The sequence below is a fragment of the Paramisgurnus dabryanus genome, chromosome 3 (genome assembly GCF_030506205.2).
Source record: "Paramisgurnus dabryanus chromosome 3, PD_genome_1.1, whole genome shotgun sequence".
Lineage (NCBI taxonomy): Eukaryota > Metazoa > Chordata > Actinopteri > Cypriniformes > Cobitidae > Paramisgurnus > Paramisgurnus dabryanus.
In genome coordinates this window covers 39155304-39179076 of record NC_133339.1, presented here as the reverse complement: position 1 = coordinate 39179076, position 23773 = coordinate 39155304, and the positions used below count along the sequence as shown (strand labels likewise).

Below are 23773 nucleotides of genomic sequence, written 5' to 3'. Positions count from 1 at the left end.
ACACAGCCCTATTCACAAAGATGTTGGCTTCCAGTGAGGTACAAGATGGAACGGATGATTATTCATGAGTTTACCAGACAATGTCAATTCTTTAATGTGTGTTCTTCCTCTGTGGGAGAAAAAATGGTTAACAACTAAAATGACAAAAAGTAGGCCACTTCTGTGCTACAGTGTAATCTCATTCTGCTAAAGTCATATAATACTTTTATACACTCTCAGAAAAGATAACGGTATAAAAGTTGCCATTGGGGCGGTACCCTTTCAAAAGTACACCTTTGTACCTCAAGGGGACATGTTGCTACTTCAAATGTACACATTTGTGACTTTTTTTCTTTTTTTGAGAATGACACAAATATTAATTTTCACAAAGTCTGCTACTTAAGTGTTTTTAGATCTTTTTGTCAGATGTTACTATGGTATACTAAAATATAATACATTTCATAAGGCTTTTATTGAAAATTACATATGTTTATGTTGACCCTTCTTTTTCAATTCCCTTCTTTAATTCGCCCTGGCATGCTGTCAATCAACTTTTTGGCGACATCCTGACTGATGGCAGCACATTCTTGCATAATCAATGCTTGAATTTTCAGAATGTGTGGATAAACACATAAATCAAATCAAACATTATTTTTATGTTATACAATTTCCAGGCACATTATAAAGTGAAACACACCAGTACTAGGATATTTTGGGTTAGTCATATTGAGTTTTTAGTTGAATTGAATGCATATACAACACATATTTTGCCTAATTGAAGATTACATAAAGGGCAAAAACTTTGTATCCCAAATCTGAACGCACCTTCAAGCATTAACTGACCTACAAAATTGCACCAATATGATACAGTGCACTAAACAGATGTTAAACCAAACTTTTATAAACTTACTAAAAGACAAATAACACATAAAGCAAGTAGGCTAGTTGTTTTTTCAAGAGGCAATTTGCCTAACAACCTTACAGAAGGCTGTAGTGACTCAAATGATTTATGTCTCATTTTATTGCTCCTATTCACAAGGCAGCTAGAAGCTTGGCATGATTGTGTTTTATAATATCTTCGTCCAGAACAAATTCCCAGATGAGTTTGTTGACTATCTCAGGTTGATCCTGCTGAACCCAGTGGCTGCACTCGGGAATAGTGTGAATGATGACGGGACCCCGGGCGTAAGGTCTGGTTGCACCGGACATTCCCTCTACCAGTATATTATCAGCTTCACCCCAAATTAACATGCAGGGCACACCAACATCCTGATGCTTGTACAGAGTGTTACTGCAGAAACAGGAGTACACAGTAACCACTCACAGCAATACAAAACGTAGTGTACATGCCAGTGCAGTCATTTTTGACTTTGTGGGGAAGTTTCTTTGGTCCTCATCGAGGAAAACAGCTTAAAATCCAACTAAATTATGTTTCTTTATAAATGTAAAAATGCTGAAAGTTTTCTGTGGTGGTTGGGTTAGGGAAGGGGAATTGAATATTCAGTAGGCCTATACAAGTCCCCATATAAAACAGAAACCAGTGCATGTGTGTGATTATTCAAAGCCATATAGAAGTGAAAGTGCTAAGAGTTTAAACCTCAGAAGGGAGCGAAAATAGTTTAGAGGAGCTGTGAGTCCTCCAGGTTGAGACAGGCGGTATAAGTAACCCTCCAGCTGGGCTTCGGTCAATCTCCTCTCTTTGTTTCTGATGCCCACATTTTTGCCACAGAGCAGACTTCGCACTAACTAGACACATAAATAAATATTGAAAATATGGGTTGCAAATAATTTCTGAATTAGGGCTGCATAACGATTAATCGCGACTAATCGTTTGCAGAATAAAAGTTTTTGTTTACATTATATAAGTGTGTGTACTGTGTACAATAATTATCTATATATAAATACACACACATGCATGTATATAATTAAGAAATATTTACATGTTTATATAAATTTTTATATTTATATATAATTAATATTATATATAAATATAAATACCTTACACATAAATATATATTTTTCTTAAAGTTATACATAAATGTGTGTGTATTTATATTTACATAATTATTATACACAGTACACACACTTATATAATGTAAACAAAAACTTTTATTCTGCAAACGATTAGTCGCGATTAATCGTTATGCAGCCCTATTCTGAATTAACTTTATAAACATGAAAATCAAAAGACAGAAAGCTAAATTTAACGAAACACAGCTGACACCAATATCCCATATGGCAAGGCAAAAAAAAAAGATATTTGTAAATACATTTTCAAATATATTTGGCCAAAACGTATATTTGCTAAAATATATTTTGGAATATGTTTACAAAATATATTTTTCACCAATATTTTTTGGCCATTTTTTTATATTTTGAACTGTATTTTAAAAATAAATGTATTTTAAAACATTTAAAATATATATTTAGCCGTCCATATATTTCAAATCAAGGAAAATAGTCACGTCCCATTGGAAGAAAAAGTTTTAAAAAGTAAAAGGTTTGAACAGGTTAAAATTTAATATATTTTTAACTTCAAAAATATATTTTAATTTGTATTTAGCATATATTTCAAATATATTTTGGCCAAGAATAAAAGAATTGTACAATTTTAAATGTATTTGCTTGCCATTGAAATACATTTTGAAATATATGTTGATATATGAAAGTTAAAACAAAATTTAAATTCAAAAATATTTTTAATTGGGCTTCACTTTCTACAAAATGTATTTAGCATATATTTTTTTTGCGATATGGGATTACACAAACAAAATATGTACAATAGTCTCTTACAATGCATCAACAGTTTAATGTTTCTCCTCACAAATCCAACCTAAACTTATTTACTCTTTAGGCTAAGTCTGGCAAACCATCCTAGGCTGGTTTAGGTTCCTCTTAAAGGTGCAGTGTGTAATTTTTTTAAATGATCTCTTGACAGAAATGCAAAATAATATACAAAACTATATTATCAGGGGTGTGTAAAGACCTTTCATAATGAACCTTTACGTTTTTATTACCTTTAGAATGAGATGTTTTTATCCACATACACAGAGGGTCCCCATGGAAGTCGTATTTTGTGCCGCCATGTTTCTACAGAAGCCCTTAACGGACAAACTTTTTTTACAAAGTTGTCTCCGATGATGACATGTTTTTCCGGTGGTGGCTACTGTAGCTTTTCTATGCATTTCAAAAGCGGGGGGTGAACAGTGAACTGAGCCGTTGGTTGCAATTCACAACCTCACCACTAGATGCCACTAAAATTTACACACTGCACCTTTAAGTTAACAGATTATATTATCTTAAAGCATGTCTGAGGAAAACAAAAACAAAGATCACACAACCTTAAAGTCTTCAAGGGACAGAGCAATCTCAGGTAGCAGAGGCAACTGGAAGAAGCATGCAAGTCCAGAACGCAACAGCTGAGAGGGTCTTCTTAAAACTGCATCTGGATTGGACCGAAAATGATATATTTTATTGCTTACATATGTACGGTTCAGTTTAGGGAAGTATTTATAAACCAGAACTGAAATTTGAGCAGTGAAATCGAAGCAGAAACACACTCTTACCCAGCCACGAGGCAGGGTGAGGGGCATTCATGACTATAAGAAGTTGTACCATGTCAGGCCGGTCCAGGGCAAAATGCCATGCCAGCATCCCACCCCAGTCGTGGCCCACCAATACACAACTTGTGTGACCTACAATTCAAAAACAATTTAATAGTGTTCTGTTGTATATAATGGATAGAAAAATAGATCACACTGTATATTGTAAGTACCCAATTCGTCAATAGTGTTTCTGATGTCGTATAAGAGCTTTTCCAATGAATATTCCTCCAGCTGGAGTGGTGCGTCTGAATCTCCACAGCCACGCAGATCTAGCGCCACCGTGTGGTAATGACTGCAAAATTCCTGTAACTGGTAACGCCACGAGTACCTGCAGATAATAGTTACCTCGTTGATCAAATAAACTTTATTAAAGAGGAAGTTAGTCCATATTATATGTAAAAAAATCTAGACAACTGTTCACTGCAACATAGATGAGGATGTCACCAATTTTCTGGGAACCCATGAAGAAACAGCATTAGTGGCTTCCTGTGGTCTCCTTTGCTTACATAATGAAACCTCAAGCCTGAACTCTAAAGGGGAAAGAAAATAGTCGTCATGAGAAAATTTTTGTGACCCATACGGCACAAAAAAAAAGAATATTTTTATATATATATTTTAAAATATACAAAAATGGCCAAAAAAATATTTGCTAAATATGTTTACAAATAGTTTTTTTCCACAGATATATTTTTAAATATATTTTAAAAATAAATACATTTTAAAGCATTAAAAAATATATTTATATCCAAGGAAATATATTCACGTCGCATTAGAAGAAAAACTTTGTTTATCTTACATAGACCTGTAAACATAACAAGTTTGAAAAGGTTAAAATTAAATATATTTTCAACTTCAAAAATATACTTGTATTTTATTAGCATATTTAAAATATCTTTTGGCAAAGAATACAGTTTGTAAAATTAAAAATGTATTTGCTTGTTTTTGAGTTATATTTTTAAATATATGTTGATACATGAAGGTAAAACAAATATTGTATATTTCCAAATGCTTTACTTCCTACAATATATGCAGTATGGGAAGAGTAGAAAATCCAAAATAATACGTGATAAGTGATTCAATCCATGTATAATTATCCACATACCTTTAATAGGCTAAAAATAAAACAATAATTAAACACAATACACTCTTAGAAAGGATGTGCTAATTTTTTACACGTCTTTGTGTGTTAAGCTTTTACCACATTATGTGTAATTTTAACACATTATGTGTCATTTTGTGTTAAAATACAACATTAAAAGTAACACAAAATGTGTTGTTTCAACAATAACACAGAGATGTGTGGATTCCGGGACAACGCATGCAATGTGTTATCCCAGAATTAACACTAATGTGTTGTTTTAACACACCCGTTTTAAGAGTGTAAAAAGAAATAAAATATATTCTACGATAGATATATCTCTTCTACATTTGCAGTTTAGATAAAGAAAAACTGCATAGTAAAAAATTACTGAACCACTAACTACCAGCGAACTTAAATCCATATCAGATGTGGAAAAGATTTAGGCTATTTATAACTACTTTAGCAAATCTCCTTTGACAATGACTCCCTATACAAGTATATTTGACAAGGGAAAGGCTGTGGGTTATGTTTTAAAACACAGGAGGCGCAAGAACACAACATATGAGTAGTCATCATTTAACCTTTCACCTACCTTTCTACTTGAACACAAAAACACACTAGCACATATATATTAATTTAGTAACTGTGCTAAATATGTTTGAAGACATTACACATCATTTGAATAGTATTATAAATGGCTCTCACCCTGCCCCTAAAATATGCATGTTCACCCAGTGCAGGGTCTTGAAGGCATTCTGGAGGTTTCTTGCGGACGGTCCATTGGAAAGTACCGTATGGATTTGTAAATCCAGTCCAGACGATTCGAATCAATACAAAACAAGCTGTGATTCCAGCTGTGCCATACACAAGAATGTAATACACCAAAGAGAGAATCCATAAACTGAGACGTGTTGGTAAAAGAAGCAACAGCCATAAAGAACTAGTCATTATGGTAATGGTAAAAAATAATTAGAGAGACCTATGACGCAGGCTCATTGTAGCAAATGCTCTCAGCCTTCTGAGAAGTTCACCTTTCAAAATAAACCTCATGTGACCGCAATGAAACACAGGCAATATAAGCTATTTTTATACCACTGATAAACTAGTATTGAGTTTCCAAAATGCAATTAACCACTAGTGTGAATTAAAAGGGATAGTTGACCCAAATATGAAAATCCTGCAATCATTTACTCACTCTTGTGTTGTTACAAAATGTTTTGAGGAATGTTTGTCAACAAACAGTTTGTAAGCCTCATTCACTTCCATAGTAGGACAAAAGAATACTAAGGAAGAGCTGCCTTAACCTCCTGAGACCTGGGATTTGGTTTGTCTTTTTTTCAGATTTCTTCCAGCTATTTTGGGGTTAGGAAAAACCAATAAATATAATAACCAAATATTTTTCTTAGAACATAAAAACAGTGCATTTGTCCATGTTTGTGTACAATAGGTTCCAGTTACACAGAATTAAGTATTATGGTCCAAACATAAAAAAAATTGGATCAGGTCTTAGGAGGTTAATTTAAAGACATCTTATTCCCTGACATTTTAAAGTTTTTTACGAAAGTGTGTGGATGTGAAAATGTTAAATAAATATTTTTATAGCAGTTTAAAATGATTGCAATAAATATAAATAATGCAATATAAGTATATATTTTATACATAACATTATCACAAATTTTTTTTGTGTTGGTTTGCTGTGAGTTTGCTGCATACTCTTGTCACAAATTAATAAAATACAATCACTGCATTATTATTAATGTTAAAAGGTTTTTAAATATGAAAACTACTTTCCAACGATATATAGTTTGTCGTGATAGATTAACATTTACATGCAAAATATTAAAGTAAACTCAGGTGTCCCCCCAAGAGTTAACCTAAACCCTGTCTGGATACCGCCCCATTAATAATGAAATTATATAACAATTTTTACATGTCTGGGAGATCTCCCCACTTTTAGTTAGGTATTTTATCATTTATGATTGATTATGTTTTATATTTATTTCTAACTTGCTATTGGTTTTAAAAACGTTAAATCTGTTTTTATTTCTAACTTTATTTCCAAACATATCTAATAGGTGTATTTAGTATCATAGCAGAAACACAAAAAAATTATTATTCTCAAAAGCATTTTATTTATGGGACACAGAATTAAATAAGAAACATGTGCAGTCTATAAAGAAAAAGTTCATCAGCCACTTTTAAAAACGTCTCCACAATCCCGCCACAAGGCGTCGCAATGTAGACGTTTGAAAGTCTAACACCGCTTATGAAAATTAACCTTGGCTTTTTTATTGTAAAAATGTACAACTAACCTTGGCGTATTGATTACCGTTGGCAAGTAAAACCATACTTTTACTACAAAAAAAAAAAAACATGGTTAGCCTACTGTAGCAAAATCATGGTCAATTTGTGGTCACCAAGGTTTACCCATATTATTTTTGGCTTTATTTGTAGTTAAAGGTTACTTTTCGTAAGTGACTAGCTGTTATTGCGTCGTAAATTAAATGCATATTTAAAATATATATACCCTGCTGTAACTTGTCATCCATTCTAATTTTATATAGTTTTTGCTTTTTTCTACTGTATAGCAAAAATTAGGATCTTCGTAAAGTTTGCAGTTTTTATGTGATTTGTACTTTTTTGACACAAAGTTTTATTTTGACAACTCATAGGCGTCGCCTAATTTGTTATCCATTGAGTTTTCCCATGATTCAATGCACTGAAAAATCTAATAACGGGATTCAGACTGTAAACAGTTCAAACACAAACAGGGTACGTATATATTTAAATATGACACGTTATCTCTGGCTTCTTGTTTTAATGGACATCTGATTTATTTAATCCTATGTCTTGTTTTACTCCAAAGGGTGTCGTTTTAATGACACTGATCTAACACCAAACGCAGGAGATCAGAGAAGAGCGGCTTTAAGTGATCTTTCACACGTGTGACAGCAGCGCTCGCGGTCCTCACGTCCTGTGCGTCCTCCACGCGCATGACGTCATCGACGTCTCGAGCTGTTTGTTCTGGATTGTGGGAGAGAAAGAGCCCGCGCGCCTTCACAACAAAATACAGGAGGTAAATAAACAAGCGGCTTTTGCATTTATTTCAAGGGTTTATATAACATGAACTCTCTCCGCACGCGCCGTGTCGTTTCTCGTAGCGGTCATGCGCGCCAAACAGCGCTGAAACGATTGTCTGCTGCGCGCTGTGATAGCGGCCTGTGTGCTAACGCTAACTGCTTCGAAAGAGAAACTCGTTCACAATAACGGGTCAGTTTGACACCGTTTAAACCTTGAACTCTTTTTTTAGGTGTGGTTGAGCGCCTATTTAGTCCTTAGACATCGCATGGGCGTCAAAAAAATAAGGTAATGTGGGACAGTCGTGTTTCAGCCAGGTTGTTTATTAGCTTTAGGCCATTTGGTGGGCAATGCTAGCACAGCATCCCTGCCTCTGCGCAGCTTGACGGCCGCGCTGCGAGAAAATCTCGCGTTCCGCTGTGCGGGAATGCTAGCGAATTTGACGTAAAATTCTACGGGAATGCGCGCACACTTGTGCACGGTCAGATTAATCAAGTCGTTTGCATGTGAAACGATTCGCGCTCGTTTCGAGCGTCTGACATTGACAGATGCGTATTGTTCGCTGGCTTTAGTTTCTGGGTGAGTGTCTGTGTGTTTTGATAATGCACATGCGCTCCAATACGCCGGACGAGCCCGTGTCACACACAAGTGTTAGCATTAATAGCGGATCTGAGGAAATATGCACCCATTTCACTTATTTAACAGCCATTATTATTTCCTGTCCTTTTATATTTGTGTGATAAACGTTTTAGTTGTTTATAAACCCATGGAAGGCGAGTGAAACGCAATGACCGTCCGTGTTTAAGGGACTTTGAGAAGAAGGACTCGTCTGAGCTGCCCGCAGTCGCCATTTTGTGTTGCTCCCCGAGGATAGATGAACCCAAAACGTGTTCATTTAAATCACGATTAACAGCATTAGTGTCGATATGCATGCCTTAGTTTAATCTGTCTGTTATGATTAAAATCGTTATTTTGTACAGTGGTGTGTATTTTGTTGAAGGTTGCCAAATTGGTGGAGCGCTTGACAGTGGCGTTAGCCTAGCGGGTTTGCTTTGCACTGAGATTTTACACAAATCTCATATAACGTTATATATTCTGGTTTTTCATAACATATACACATTTGTCATGTTAATACATGCTAGTCATTGTAAACCGTTCACCATCCACTCAAACTTGTGCAAGTCTTTGCTGTAGGTTTGCTATATAAAATCATCGATCTGTGATTGACAGCTGTTGAATGTCAGCTTTTCTAGCCTAAGGTGATGTGTGCTGAACCCCCAAACTATAAAATAATATCTTTTGTGACAGTGAGTATAACTGCTTAGGTGTTTCCTGTCTGGTCATTTGTCAAGTTATTTTTAAATTCTTTTCCCCACTTTTTGTACTTTAAATGGTGTTTTTTTTTATGTGCAAGTGTGGCGTAGTTATATTATATCCTGTTCTTATACTATATACCACCGGGCTGTTGAATGCTTTATTCTGATTTGTTAAGAAATGTTCTCTGGGTATGCATTATTTTTCGATATACGCACAGCTGACCTTTCAAATGTTTTAAAATAACCACCAGAGCAATGTCTGTGTTATAAGTGGATCATTTGAAAATAATGCACACCCGCGGTTTAACGGCATTGCCACCTTGGGTGTGCATTATTTTCGAATAATTCAACGACCCGTCGTCAATTATTCTTAGATATCCTGTTTCTTGAGTCTTGACGCATTCATACATCATCCATATGACTCTAGGAAGTCTTCTAAAGTGAAACAATGTATTTTTGAGAGAAAATTATGAGTATCTTGTGCTTATTTAGAGAGCTTTAAGTTGTTTAACTGTAAACAAACTTGTGAGTTGTGTGTGAGATTTAAAAATTGTGGCACGCATGCTCCTTGCCGGTAGGCCTGGGGCGGTAACCGAATTACCGCCGTACCGCGGTCACGTGACCCATGCCGCGGGTCTGAGCCCCTCACCGTCATAACCACAAAAAAATAAAAAATAAATAACACTTGAAACATTGGCTTGCACTTGTGTGTATATGTGGGGATGTTATACACGCAGCTTGTTAACAACCGCAGCTTGTTAACTGAACATTCCCTGTTAACTGATATGATTTTTAATATTAAATTGTCATTGAGTAGAAATACAGGTGACGTTGTCTATGACTCAGTAAAAGCAATACAAACATTTTATTTAATTTGAACGTGCAAACAGCCGCAACAGATCAACAACAGAATCAGGTTTCATACATTATTAAATTGTCACGCAACATAAAGAGCACGTGATCAGTCCGAGGATTAATATCCAAAGAGGTTAGATTGTCTCTTTTTCATCTAGCCTACCACAGTGGCCATTTCTAAAGCAGGACACATTTCAAAAAGTTTTGCTTTTGCGTCTTCTTTTTCCGTTTGTGGAAAAAAAGACAGATGTTTATGGTAGGACAGACGCGGACTGCCCGGGCGCGTGCGAGACAGACGCGGACTGGCCGGGCGCGCGCGAAACAGACGGGGAGACAGAGACGGACCGCGTCATCTTGCGCACACACACGCGTCTCCGTGCAGCTTCAAACTATACTCAAGCACGGACACATATGCAGTACAAGTGATTTCTCATTCAAATTCTGGTTACTTTACCAGACCGTCAGGGCAGCAATAATTTGCGTCATTTACAGGCCATTCATAAATTGAGGATAGAAAAGTGGCGAAATGTCTGTAGGCACGTGTAGACACGCACAATGCGTTAACTTTTTTTTTAACTGATAATATTAATTGTTCAAGTTGTTGAACGTTGAAAATGAAGAAATGTGGGAGGAAATAATATTCACTTTACATGTTCCTTAAGTAATTTGCACATGTTTTGTATTAAAGATAAATAAATCATGCATGTTATTTAACTGGTTGTCTTGCCAATAAACCGCAAAACCGCGGGAATTTGTTGATTACCGACCGCGGTAAGAAAAAATCAAAACCGGCCCAGCCCTACTTGCCGGTAAATAAAGCTGGAAGTAGAGGTCATTGTTAACGCGTAGGCATAGCGCTTGCTTAGGCGTTGGACGCATGCCATACCTCTCCTGGCCTACAGGGGTTTGTAAGGAACTGTTAAGTTGTTCTTAAAGCATAAATTTATAGTCGTGCGTAAGCTCTACGCTGTAGGTTATCTGTAGCCTGACGTGCACCTCGTGCAAAATTTTTAACAGCGCGTCAGTTCTATGCAGACCGCAAGCGCTGTGATTGGTTCACTAGAACCCCTCCTGTCAGATAAAAAAACCCCTGCTTTACAGGTATTTCCGTTTGCGACGGTAGGACTTACGCACAACTATAACGAGCCCTTAAAGGGGCTGACGCCACTAATAAACAATAATGTAAACATCTTTGTATTCTTTCATTGCATAGTATAAATTAGGGTACTTCCTGATCTCTTCGCATATCGATGTGGCTCGCACATGTTACAGGTCTGTTTCACCCCCCCAGGGCAGGGTTGCCTCCTAGTGAATAAAATAAATACTACAAGAAAATTAGAAGCGCACCTGTGGGCAGGGTCCGAAATTAACACCCGCCAAGCGCCAAATGCGGGTAGATTGTCTGTTTGGCGACTAAATTAAAAAGGCTACCCGCCACACTGGCGGGTGATTTTCATACCAAAATATTAATGCAGTATAATGTGTTTGCCAGTAACTAATCTGGGGACGAGGTGAGCTAGCCACAGAACGTCTCTACGCTCCAAGTCTCACACTAGAGACGGTCTGTTGCTAGCTAGTACTGCAGGTAACTTGCGGTCTGCAGCTATCTGCTGCATATTAGCTGATATGTGGCGTCATTTACCGGGAGTGAGCCAACCTTTGAATTGAAAACTCACAGACGAAAAGAGGGATGAGTTAAATAAAACAAAGTTTTGTGAGAAATGGAGGGCTGGAAATAATAAAGTTTCAAGAGGCTGGCTACAATATGATTCTGACACTGTTGTGATGAGTTGTTTGGTGTGTCACCAGTATGCTAAAGATAAAAACAGAAACCACTAATTTGTCATCGGAAAAAAAAACGATGAAACTTGAGAACATTTGTGACCATGAATACAGCAAATTAAATGAATGTACATGTGACAATAAAGGCTGTTTATTATTCTGCCCGGTAAAAAATATGCTTGGCTGGTAGATTTTTTCATCTACCAGTCCTCGTGGCAGGTAAGCCAAAAAGTTAATTTCGGACCCTGCCTGTGGGTACAGAGTACATAGTATACATGCATACTATTCTGATGAAATAATTTTGTAATTTCTTGTTTGCGTAAAAAGTGAACCATACATGACTATAGACAATCACTAAATAAACTTAAAATACTAATCGTTTTCTCTCGCAAGCACATCATTTTGCTGTAGAAGCCATGCTGGAGTCAAATAGATGGATGCCTCCAAAACCTGGTCACTCTTCAATGACATTATTTAATAAAACTATGAGTTCGGTTGAGGAAAAAAGCGTTATACAAGGAGCTGGGTATTGTTTAAAAATCTTTGATTCCAATAGCAATACCGATATCTTCACTTCGATACAGGTTCCTGGGCTATACTTTTTTTTAATATAAATTTTATGAAATCCATTTTAATAAAAATACTAGGGCTGGGATAAACGATTATTTTTTTTAACGATTAATCTAGTGATTTCTTTTTTCAATGCATCGATTAATCTAACGGTTTATTTTATCAGTTCGATTCGATTCTCGATTATCTCCCCATTAATTAACTAATAGCAATTTATACATGTTGATTTACATATCTGAATGTGAACATTTCAATATGTTTATTGCCCTTAAAATTTCAAAATAAAAAGACTATACAAGTGCAAAATAATGCATTCTAAGTCAGAGGTAGCATTCAATAAAGCGTTTGCAGCGCATACTGTGCAGTTTAGTAACTGTGCATTCAGACCGCCACCGCCGAGAGCGTCAATAAAAGCTCTGGCTGCCCTGACAACGACGTTAAAAAAAAGTTGTAGTGGACTCTCTGACGCGCGAATGCATTCTCTGAACTCCTCTCAGGCGGAGGTTTCCGCATTCCGATTGGTTGCCGGTGAACATTTCCGCCTTCCGATTGGTTGCCGCCGAACTGCGTCATATCTCATTACCATAAAGTTGAGCTGATATCAACTCTCCTCGACGCTCACGCTGTACATGACGCGCCGCGCCGGAGCTCGCCGCCGGCTCTCATTGAAAATGAATGACTTCCGGCCACTTTGACGCTCTCGCCGGTGGCGATCTGAATGCACAGTAACGGTATAAAAATCTCAAGTTCACATTACTTTATTTTACATGCATTTACCTCTTCAATGTGCCTTTTGATGGTCAGTGTAATTTTTATAACTTGATTTGTTAAATCCACATTGTTTTCGTGCTGTTCTAGTCCATGTAATGACAGATATAAACACAATTAGACTCAAGAAGCACATTCATTATTAAATCTCTTTCTCTTAAGTTTATTTAGATGAACTCATTTACTGCTGGACAGAGAGTGAATGAAAGCGCACTTTTCTGGCAACAGTGTGTTTTTACATATTTCGTTGCTTTCTGTTAAATTTCTCAAAGTCATGACTGTTTAAAACACACTTGGCATCACATTCATGATTTTATGGTAAAATGACACTCTTTCGCATCAATCCACGAGCATTTAAACCATAAACAAAGCACTTTCACTTTAATTGAGCGTGTGCAGCGCAGCAGAAACTATCGCAACACTGCTGCAACAGTGCCGCGAGCTTGCACTGCTCATGCGGCGGGGTGCATGCTTGTTAACATGGGCGCTGAAAAAAAACATACGCTGTTTACGCACGCACTGCTCACACTTGCTGTGAAACCGACGTGGACTGGAGCCACTCGCGTTGCTACTACTCTAAGGCGCCGCCTTTTTGGGTCTGACGAATCGACGCGGATATTTTGCTTCGACGCGTTGACCCAGCCCTAAAAATACATTACACATGACCTCAAATAAACTTTGGTTGTATTTTTTCTGATTAATTTATTTTTGCTTTATTTTGCCGCCTACTTTGTTCTTTATGAGAAGCCATTGCATCACAGAGGAATCACAGGGTACCTCACGATACGATGCGATACATGGCTCGCGGTAACTGTTATCTCATGGCACCCTGAGTTTGCGGCGATAGGTGTATTGCTTGCCAATCCTATAATACATCGCGATATCTGCCTATGGTAACAAAATGTTCAGGAAAATCTTAATTGCAACTATATTGGCTATACATACAGTTATCCTTTACACATTTCTTGTCTTCTATTCTTTATTCTCATCTGGAATGTTGGTGTTAATTTATTATCTCCCACTCTCCCTTTCTCTCTCTCACCTATGCAATGTCCAATGACCCCACACCTTGTTGTGGTTGAACCTGTGTTTGACTTCAACATTACTGAGCGCATAATGAAAATGAATAGATGGGTCATGCAAATGAGCGGTAAAAACACGGTCGCACGTTCTGTTTTTTGTGAGCTCGAGATCTACTCGTCTTTCAAAATTAAATAACAACTAGAAACATTCCAAATGTGCAGGGTGCACATGCACGAGTCTCATTTGGATGGAGCCCTGAGGTAAATTAACAACATATTAGCAACATGTGTAAGATTTCAAGTACATTTCAATAAATAAATAGCTTTTGTTTGTAAACTGACACATTTAACAACATAAAAATGTGTTTAATGAACCTGATACATTCCTAATTTTAACAGCCCATCAATGGTATAAAAGCATTTGAACTTAGACTTGGCTGAGGCATCTCTTATTTTACCCACATCCCCCTTCCTACCCTAATCTCTTTTAGACTAGTTAACGTTTGTTCACATTTCCCTCATTCCCATCATTCATGTGTTAAGTGCCACCCCGAGGAGCCATGAAGTAATGACACTGAGAAATCTATTTAGAGCTTGTTTGTTTATTTATTATATCAATATTTGAGGCAAAATCTCGTATTGCACAGAGACAGACAATGTATTGTCCCACCCGTAATTGCCACTGGTATGAATGAAAGGGAATGTTACCTGATACAGTATAGAAAGCATTTCGTTCCTCCGATAAGAGTTTTGAGTATGTAATGGGTTTAATCGATTAACTACTACTTTACTAGTAGTACAGCTAACACACACAGCCTCTGTGTTGTTGACATACAACCTCTGTACCTTTTATACCCTTGTTGCATCACTGTGTACAAAGCTCTCAGGCAGCATAAAGTTCACAGAGATAGCATGCAAGAGGTCAGGGTAGAGACATGGGTTGAAGTGTTGGGTTTTAATTAATAGTGTTTCTATAGCTTAATTGGTAGAGCATTGCATTAGCAGCAGAGAACGTTGTAGGTTTGATCCCCATGGAACACACATACTGATAAAATGTATAGCTTGATTTCACGAAGGCCCTTTGAAGCGTCTGCCTAATTTATAAATGTGTTAGCGTGTTATGCATGTGATTATGTTTGGTTTTATTAAAGTAGACTGTTGTACATTAAATGTAGTGCTGTGTTGCAACTTTACGAGTCTAATTGCGAACTGTTGTTGGGTGCTTGTTTTCCCCCTCTCCACACAATTTTGTGCTCTTCTCTGGAGTTGAGTTACCATGGCAACTCCATCATTGGCCTTATTTCGGATGTAACCTCTAAAGGGAGGAGACAATAGTAAAAGAACAAGAGTCCAGATAAAGATTCTGAGATATTTCTTGGTTTACCTTCAGATTTAAGTGTTGGTTCTGATATATGTCGGACTGTCGTATAGAGTTATTGCACTTTACATAAAAAATGGCTAGTTATCATGTAACTGGCTATTTTTTACGTCTATATGTTGGTGGACGTTTTTCGTTATAACAAACAAGTCTGGTATAAGAGTAAAGCACCAGTGTATTAGCTAGACTGATTTAAAGGGGCAGTGTGTAATTTTTAGAAGGATATCTTGACAGAAATGCAAAATAATATACAAAACTATATTATCAGGGGTGTATGAAGACCTTTCTATAATGAACCATTATGTTTTTATTACCTTTTGTTTTATCTATATACACTAGGGTCCCCTTACTTGGAAGTAGGGCTGGACGATATGGCCAGATTGTTTATCGACGTTGTACTTCTAAATTTCGGTCGATACGGTATAAATCCAATAACGGTATGAATGTTAAAAAAGCCTTGGGATAAACTGCAAAGAATGCCCAAAAGACAAACTTCTAAACAAATGAATTTACCAAGTCTATGAAGCCGCCTCCTATAAAACTACATATTATTTACAAAAATAAAAATGGTATAAATAAATTGATTTTCATTGTTTTATTTGTATTTAGCCTTCATACAAAATTAAATGTAAAGTCACTGTCAAATAATCAGACTTTAGGGCTTACCTTTAATATTAATAAGGTTCATCTGAATGTCAGTCAGTGATAAATACTGTAATGCAGTATCAAACTAATGTATCGTTGTAATAACAAATTTTTCTGTCACTGTATTAACTTTCATAGTTCCATAATTTTAATGAATTTACTATTATAATAATATGTGGAAAATATTATTAAATAGCCTAAGTGAAAGTTAACCTAAAACTTTTGAATGGTAGTAGGCTATTTAATGATACATAAGATAGTTGGACAGAAACATTTATATCAAAGCTCTATTTGTAATTGCATAACAAGCTACTTAATCATATATTAGATACAAGCATACTACATCATATACATAACGAGACCAATAGCTGCCTACATACTCGTTTCTTTTCCCATTTTTTTAACACGTTAACCTGATTTTTCTCATCTGTAGTTCAGTTTGTCTTGCATTACATCTCCTGTTCTCCCTCCCTATATGGTGTCGCCATTGGAAGCTGTGACTTGACGCAAACTAACCCCGCACCTCCTTCTTGTATTCTGAGTGACAGCTCTTCTCTGGGTGAACCCTAGATTCATTGATCGCATAATAACAATGATATGATTTGACGCGAAGCACAAATGAGCGATTTAAATGCGTTCAGGCATTACGTTTTCCGGAATGTGCGGCTCGTATTGCTTAGCTGCAAAAGACGCCACGCGCTCTGAAGGAAGAAGCGCATTGACCGGCATTTGACACGTGTTTTTAGACGTGACATGCGAACGGCCATGGGACACTATAATGTGTTTAAAAGCCATATCACCGTTATTGAGAAAATATATACCGCGACATATATCGATATTGAATTATTGTCCAGCCCTACGTGGAAGTCGCCATTTTGTGCCGCCGTGTTTCTACAGAACTTTCTTAACTAGGCCTGTCGCGATAAACGATAAATCGATAATCGCACGGTAAATAAAATGAGCTCGATCATTTTTTTCGGCCGCAATTAGGGGTGGGCGGAATGACCAAAAATCTATTTCACGGAATGAGTCATTTTATTTCACGGAACGGAATATTTCACGGTATACATGTTTTGCAGTTTATATAGTTTTTTGATGATAAAAATGTACAGAAATACACCACTCACTATAACTTTAAACTAAATGCTCACCACAGTTTTAAAATATGAGCAATTTAAAGTTAATAATGTTAAAGTGAAAATGCCCAGAAGATAACAACAGATAAGTCTTGATTAGACAGAAGCTTGTTTTGAGTTATTAATTTTATAGACTATTGAAAGTGTAGTATGGCTTCATTGTATTTTGTATTTATGCAAACATTACATTAAACATATATGCAATATGTAAAATGAACAGGTATAAATATATGCAAAAACCTACAGACAGGATTAATACCTGTATATGAGAAAGGAAGCTCTGAATATTATAAATATGACAGATGCTATGATGTGATGATCATAAAGTTTGTTTAAAGGTCTTGACGCCCTTAACATTTGCATCTCTTTCTCGTCTCTCCGATCAAATATGTTTGTATAAGCATATGGCGCATGGAACTACAGCAGCGCACGTGTCACTGATATAAACGCGAATTTTGTCTTAGCTTGCCTAAAGTTCAGAAAACTTTACAACTATTAGCATTATGTGCGAGAAGAACTCTTTATTTGGCCTCGCAGCTCCTTGCGCTTGCCTAGAGAGACCTCTGCACGTGAGAGACCGGCCGGCTGCTGCATGAGGAGAGAGAGAGAGCGCGCGCGCGGGAGAGAGAGAGCGAGCGAGAGCGAGCAAGACAAGAGTCTCGCTGCGTGACCCGCGGTGGATTCACTGGCACTTATTATAAAAAATACACAAATTACTCGTTCATTTTTTATAAGTGAACTATTTTACATGTTTCTCCGTCACACTCAGTCTAACATGCTGGAGGCAGAGTTAGCCACGCCCACTTATTTGCATTCCGCGGAATAGACGGAATAGAAAAATCTGTTACGTCTGACATTTTATTCCGCGGTAACGGAATATACCGTCATACCGCCCAGCCCTAGCCGCAATAATTCACATTTGCATGCTTGTTTGTTTTCCTTGTCTCTCTCTCTCTCTACCAAAGAGACTGGATGATTGCTCCGTGCAACGAGTGACAAGAAGTGAACCCTCGTCAGTAGGGCTGTCAACGAATATTCTAAATTCGAATATATATTCGAATAGTAAAAAAAAAACGAATTTCGAATATGAAAATTAATATTCTAATAATTTATTTTTTTTTTTTAAAGCCCGCGGTAGTAGAGGCGTGGCTGTCTGCTTTGTAAGTGGGCGCACTAATGCGCCTGGTTCAGGAACAGGTCACAGTAGTCACACTGCCTGTCACTGTTAAAAGTTGACGCGTCTTGCATGGAAGATGGCAGAAATTGAAAGTAATTTACGGGACTGACAATCGCATATACAACCGCATTTACTCCCGCAAATTGCAGTGACAACCGCGTTTACAGAAACTTTGCATAGTGTGTAGCCTACATAACCGAAATGAACAACTAGTTAATAAAGTGTTTAAACGTGCATCATGGACATAACAGGTCTCTCTTCTGAAGAAATAAATTATTACAAGGGGGAAAAGTCTTCTGTATGCGCGGTACAAAGAATGACAGAGGCACAAGCGTTTGCTGACTAGTGTTGCCAGATCTTGCACTAAAAAAACAGCGAACAAGAAAAATCCAATAATAAACCAAAATAAATCCAAACGCTTTACCTCAAAGATCAAAATATTGGGACAGGCACCTTCACATTTTAACAACACCAAAAACTTGATCGCTTCATGAGCCAAAAGCCATAAACGGTTAAGCGCTAAAATGGTATGTGAGTACAAAAAAGACGAGGACCTGGCAACACTGCAAGAGTGCGCGCAGCCTCACAAATGCGTACAATACACAATGACACGACGGAGGTTTATTGCAAAACATAATGCTGTTAAATTATTTTCATCAAAGCTGTGAGTGATAAGCATGTGAGACGGCAGACCGTTGCTATGGTTATCTCCGTGTCAATCATCATATTTTCACATTTAAATGCGGTTGTCACTCCTGAAAGTTTGCAGTGTGTACAAGACCACAATTGTGGAACTCCAGCTAAACAGTCACGTCTTAACACTTACTTTGCATCGCCCGCCACAAGCTATTTGTCTGCAACACAACAAGAGGTCATAACGGAGAAATGAATTTCGTTCATTTGTAAGGACATGAGACCGATCAGTGTCGTGGATGGAGCAGGCATCAGGGAGTTTTGTCAAGCAATGTAACCGAGGTACCATATCATTTTGATGTCTCTTAATTTACTTGTTTTGTGTATGTATTGTAATATACGTTGTCAAATATGTTTAAACTTAAATAGACTACCTATAGAAGTAGTTATGTCTCTTTATATTAATTTGTCCTGTTATTGAAGTAATGCGTCGTTAACGTCGTTGAAAAAATGGGCAACCAGATATTCGAATAGTTCGAATATTCGTGGGTTTTTTAGGGAGAATATTCGAAAGTCATTTTTGAGCAATTTTGACAGCCCTACTCGTCAGTCATTTGTCAGTCGCATGATCTGTGTGGGGAGGGGGGACTCCTGGCGTAGCCTATCACAGTAGGAGTACTGAGGAGGATGAGCGCCGCGTGAGAAGTGTAGCAGGAGAAAACACTAGTTGAGACGAGAGTTGGAGAAAAAGATGGATTTACTAGAGGCTGTTTACACTTGTCATTAACATGCGTTTTCATCGATCGGATCACAATGTTTTACGTCTTTTCTGACTTTTCTGACACAAGGTGAACAGTGCTATTTTTAGCCTTTCATTGATAAACTAAAGCGGGTGATCTCCGCAGTTTCATTTTGCAAGCGTGTGAAAGTTGCGCAATCTTATTTCATCAATTGCACTGAAAATTCTGAGAAAGCTCTAACATATACATGTAGAAAATACTGTGCAGTGTGTTTACTTGCTAAACAAGCTGTGGACAAAATATTAGTTTGCGTCCATATAAACTCATAATTACTCCCGCTGGCGTTTAAATGACAGTGGAGAGACTCGCCCACCGTCTCACAAGACCACCCCCTCACAGTATTCAGGACAGAAGCGGTCGAAAGTGGACAAAAGAGACGGATTTAAATACCAGGTGTAAACGTAATGTGTCTATCTCGTCCACTTGTGATCTGATCAAAAACACATCTTAATACCAAGTGTAAACAGCCAAGTTTCAAAACCAAACGCTACAGCTGCAGTGTGGGAGTACTTTGGATTTAAACCTAATGACCGAGCTGAACCACTAAACCTGAACGAGCCGTTATGTCGCATTTGTGGTAAAAACGTAGCACTTAAAAGTGGCAACACGACAAACATGCATATGCACCTAAAACGCAATCATACTGTTATTTTGTTCATTTCTTGTGGATATTTAAAATGTCTTCCAGTTCCAGTATTACTTATTGTTTAGAAATAAGTTTATAGATCTTTGAAAAGGTGTATCTGCATTATTATAATGGTCCCGGAGCATCAATGTTATCGTCTATCGCGATAAATGCCGAGGCAATTTATCGTCTAGCAAAATTTGTTATCGTGACAGGCCTACTCTTAACAGACAAACTTTTTTCTAAGTTGTCTCTGATAATGAAATGTTTTTCCGGTGGCGGCTTTGTTTTATTGTTGTTGGGTTTTCATAATATTCATAGTTATGAACCACAAACTAAGCATCCATTTAAAAGTAAGGGAGAAATCCAGATCTTGTTTATCCCTGTTACAATTGCTTGTATATCACTGTCATATCATCTGGCTTAGAAACCCTTTTAGAGCCTCTCTATGCGTTTCAAAAGTGAGGAGTGAGCAGTGGACTGAGCCGTTGGTTGCAATTTGCAACCTTACCACTAGATGCCGCTTAAATTTACACCCTGCACCTTTAAGTCATTTTGGATGATATTTGTGCAATTTTGGCTTATTTACGGAGGGGTTAGCTTGTCCTTGCATCAGTATCAGTTACGGATGTTAACAATTAATCAATTGTCGTTAAGAATTAAATCGATAAAACTTGACGATGGTCGATAAAGCAAGGTCATGCACGTGTTAACAGTGCCTGCGCAAAACACATGGAGCAGGAGAAACAAAATTGAAGCGAGTGCGCAGAAGTTAAACTAGACATGATAACAACTATGCTCAATGCCAAACACACTCCTGGTCATTTTAATGTCATGCGAGATGAGACTGGCTGCCAGTGCTACGAAATGGCATCAGCACTGTATCTGATAGGGTCTGATACAAAAAATGCAAATTAGGGCTGCACAATAAATCGCATGCGATTGTCACACGCATCTCGTCAATAAAGCCGGTTCCTTGATTGGTAGTAAATTGCCATCACCTGCTTTCAGACGGAGCGGCATTAACTACACAGAACCGTAGTTACCTGAAAAGCTAGGCAATATTGCATTCATAATTGCAGGCGATTTCGTTTGCGATTATGAATGCGATATTTCCCAGCTTTCCCAGAAAAAAGCCACATTCTAGCGTGACTAGCTTAGTTAAATGCATGTTGAGTTGTGGAGTCCAGCACAGGACAACGGGAGTCATGTGACGACAGCAAAGTAGCGTGATGATTGACCAGACGATGACAGATTCAAAAGATTGCATGTTAATAAAGGTTTAATTTCTTCCTTTAATATAAATAAGTTTGTCTTTGTTTTATTGTTGTTGGGTTTTCACAATATTCATAGTTATAAACCACAAACTAAGGATCCATTTAAAAGTAAGGGGGAAATCCAGATCTTGTTTATCCCTGTTGCAATTGCTTGTATATCACTGTCATATCATCTGGCTTAGAAACCCTTTTAGAGCCTACGTCATGGCACTAGCTAGAGGCAAAACAAAAGGAAAACTGAAGGCGGCCAATACAAATCAGCATAGAGTTGGATACACAAGGAACGCAAATGTCATCTTGCTGTGTTAGTACAGACTCCAATTTGAAATGTATCGCATACCTGCTGCCACTGCCAGGTAAAACAACGACGACAGCTGTGGTTAAGCGCAATAAAATTGAGTGGATTGGACAGAAACGATCATCATAAATACTTGTGTTTGCAGCTCACACTTCATGTTATTTTGCACATAGTTATAGGCATCTAATGATTTATACTCCCTGATATGTGTAGATGTCAGGCCACTTAATGGATGTGACAGGACTACCTGCAGTTAAGTGAGCATGTGCTGGTCAGCCAATCTAGTTCTGTCCATTAAAATGAACACTTTCAAATTGCATTCATGGTCCTGGACAGTGTCATACAGTCAGATTAAATCAGATTTTGTCCTGTCATTTTTTTTAAACGGGTAACACTTTTAAAATAAGGTTGTGTTTGGTAGGGCTGTCACTTTTGAGAAAAATCAAATTCGAACGGATTTCGAATATCATACAATGTATCCGAATATATTCGAATATCTAGCCCCCCCCCACGCGCATCAAAAACCCACCGTAATGGAGATTCAATCACAAAATTATTAACAGTGACAGTCATACACAGGGTTGTCCGGATGACTTTTTTTACTTAATGTTTGAAACAGCAGGTTATCAACTTATGAATAACAAACTTATTCAGAACAGTAACAAACAATAACATGACAACTTAAACAGCAGCATGAGTAAGGCATATAGCCAAGCCCAAACGGAATTCGCGCCCGCAGATTTCGGCAAAAAACTCCGCGGAATTCCGCGGATTTAATGCCCGTCATTGACAAGCACACATATTACGCGCTTGAGCGTGTTTGTGAGGAGAAATCTCATTGACAACAAGCACCCATACATAGCCTATCCCGCGGGTTTGTGAGCCGTCATTGACAAGTACATTAACCCTGCGCGTGCTGTTTCCTTGCCCGTTTTTAATGATAGAGAGCACACAAACCCTTTGATACTTGAGATGAAATTTAATTTACCGCTGAGTAAAGCAGCTCTCACTTGACTCTGTCGTCTATGTGACGCGCGACAGTCAGCACATGATCATTTCAAATCCGTTTACAAGACAAATGTTGTTGTTTAATATAAAGTTTACATTGCGTGGTAAAAATGATGAAATTATCTTCATACATGCTAATTTCATAATGCGAACGTATTAACACAAGCTTTTTATTCTGCTATAATATTTAACACTATAAACAATATGTCATTTTATATACAAACTATAATTCTATCTTGACATGCACATGAGGTTCATTTTGGTCCAATTTGATTCCCTCTCTTGCGCACAGTTGCCGTCGTCGGTCTCACTCTCAGCCTCCTTCCCATTACGAGGTGTTACTGTGAAAAATGCGCTAAACATGTCATTTTAAAAACCGGATGGTTTATTTAAAGTTCGAATACGGATATTTCACGTCATGTTCGAATGCATATTCGAATATCGAATAAAAAGTGACAGCCCTAGTGTTTGGTAACATTAGTTCTCTAATTTAGGGACGACTTTAGCTACATTAAGTGAAAAATCTAATTCAATAGATTAGGTTTTTATCTGATTAATCGGAAAAAAATAATTGTCCGATTAATCGATTATGAAAGTAATCATTAGTAGCAGCCCTAATTTAAAATTACACACAAGTTCCAATTAAATGATGCGCTGCTGCTGTGAGCATTTTTTTAAATGTTTCTCTAGCATCGGAGATCACAAGCATTGACTTTAATAAAAAAAACAATAATCTTCTC

At 37.4% G+C, this 23773-nt stretch overlaps 2 protein-coding genes across 3 annotated transcripts in view; one reads left to right on the top strand and one right to left on the bottom strand.

The window, feature by feature from the left end:
* Positions 1-615: 615 nt before the first annotated feature.
* LOC135729323 (epoxide hydrolase 4) lies at positions 616-5711 on the bottom strand. The gene is made up of 7 exons (XM_065246918.2): positions 5371-5711; positions 4029-4114; positions 3755-3912; positions 3546-3674; positions 3321-3424; positions 1577-1725; positions 616-1270 (listed from the first exon to the last, which is right to left on the bottom strand). The coding sequence occupies exons 1-7, from the start codon at positions 5611-5613 to the stop codon at positions 1012-1014; spliced, it is 1128 nt and encodes a 375-aa protein (XP_065102990.2). The 5' UTR covers positions 5614-5711; the 3' UTR covers positions 616-1011.
* A 1924-nt stretch (positions 5712-7635) lies between these two features.
* brd4 (bromodomain containing 4) overlaps positions 7636-23773 on the top strand; it is a 71058-nt gene continuing 54920 nt past the window's right edge. For both annotated transcript variants that reach the window (XM_065247211.2, XM_073814037.1), the window contains exon 1: positions 7636-7741. The gene's annotated coding sequence lies outside the window, so the exon portion shown is untranslated. The remainder of the gene's footprint in view (positions 7742-23773) is intronic.

Coding starts and splice junctions, on each gene's coding strand:
- LOC135729323 (XM_065246918.2), bottom strand. CDS start 5,613: ATGACTAGTTCTTTATGGCTGTTGCTTCTTTTACCAACACGTCTCAGT. Junction 1,726..3,320: donor TGTCCCTTGAAGACTTTAAG/GTTGTGTGATCT, acceptor TTATGTGTCTAG/TTAGTGCGAAGTCTGCTCTG. Junction 1,271..1,576: donor TATTTTCGCTCCCTTCTGAG/GTTTAAACTCTT, acceptor CTGTTTCTGCAG/TAACACTCTGTACAAGCATC.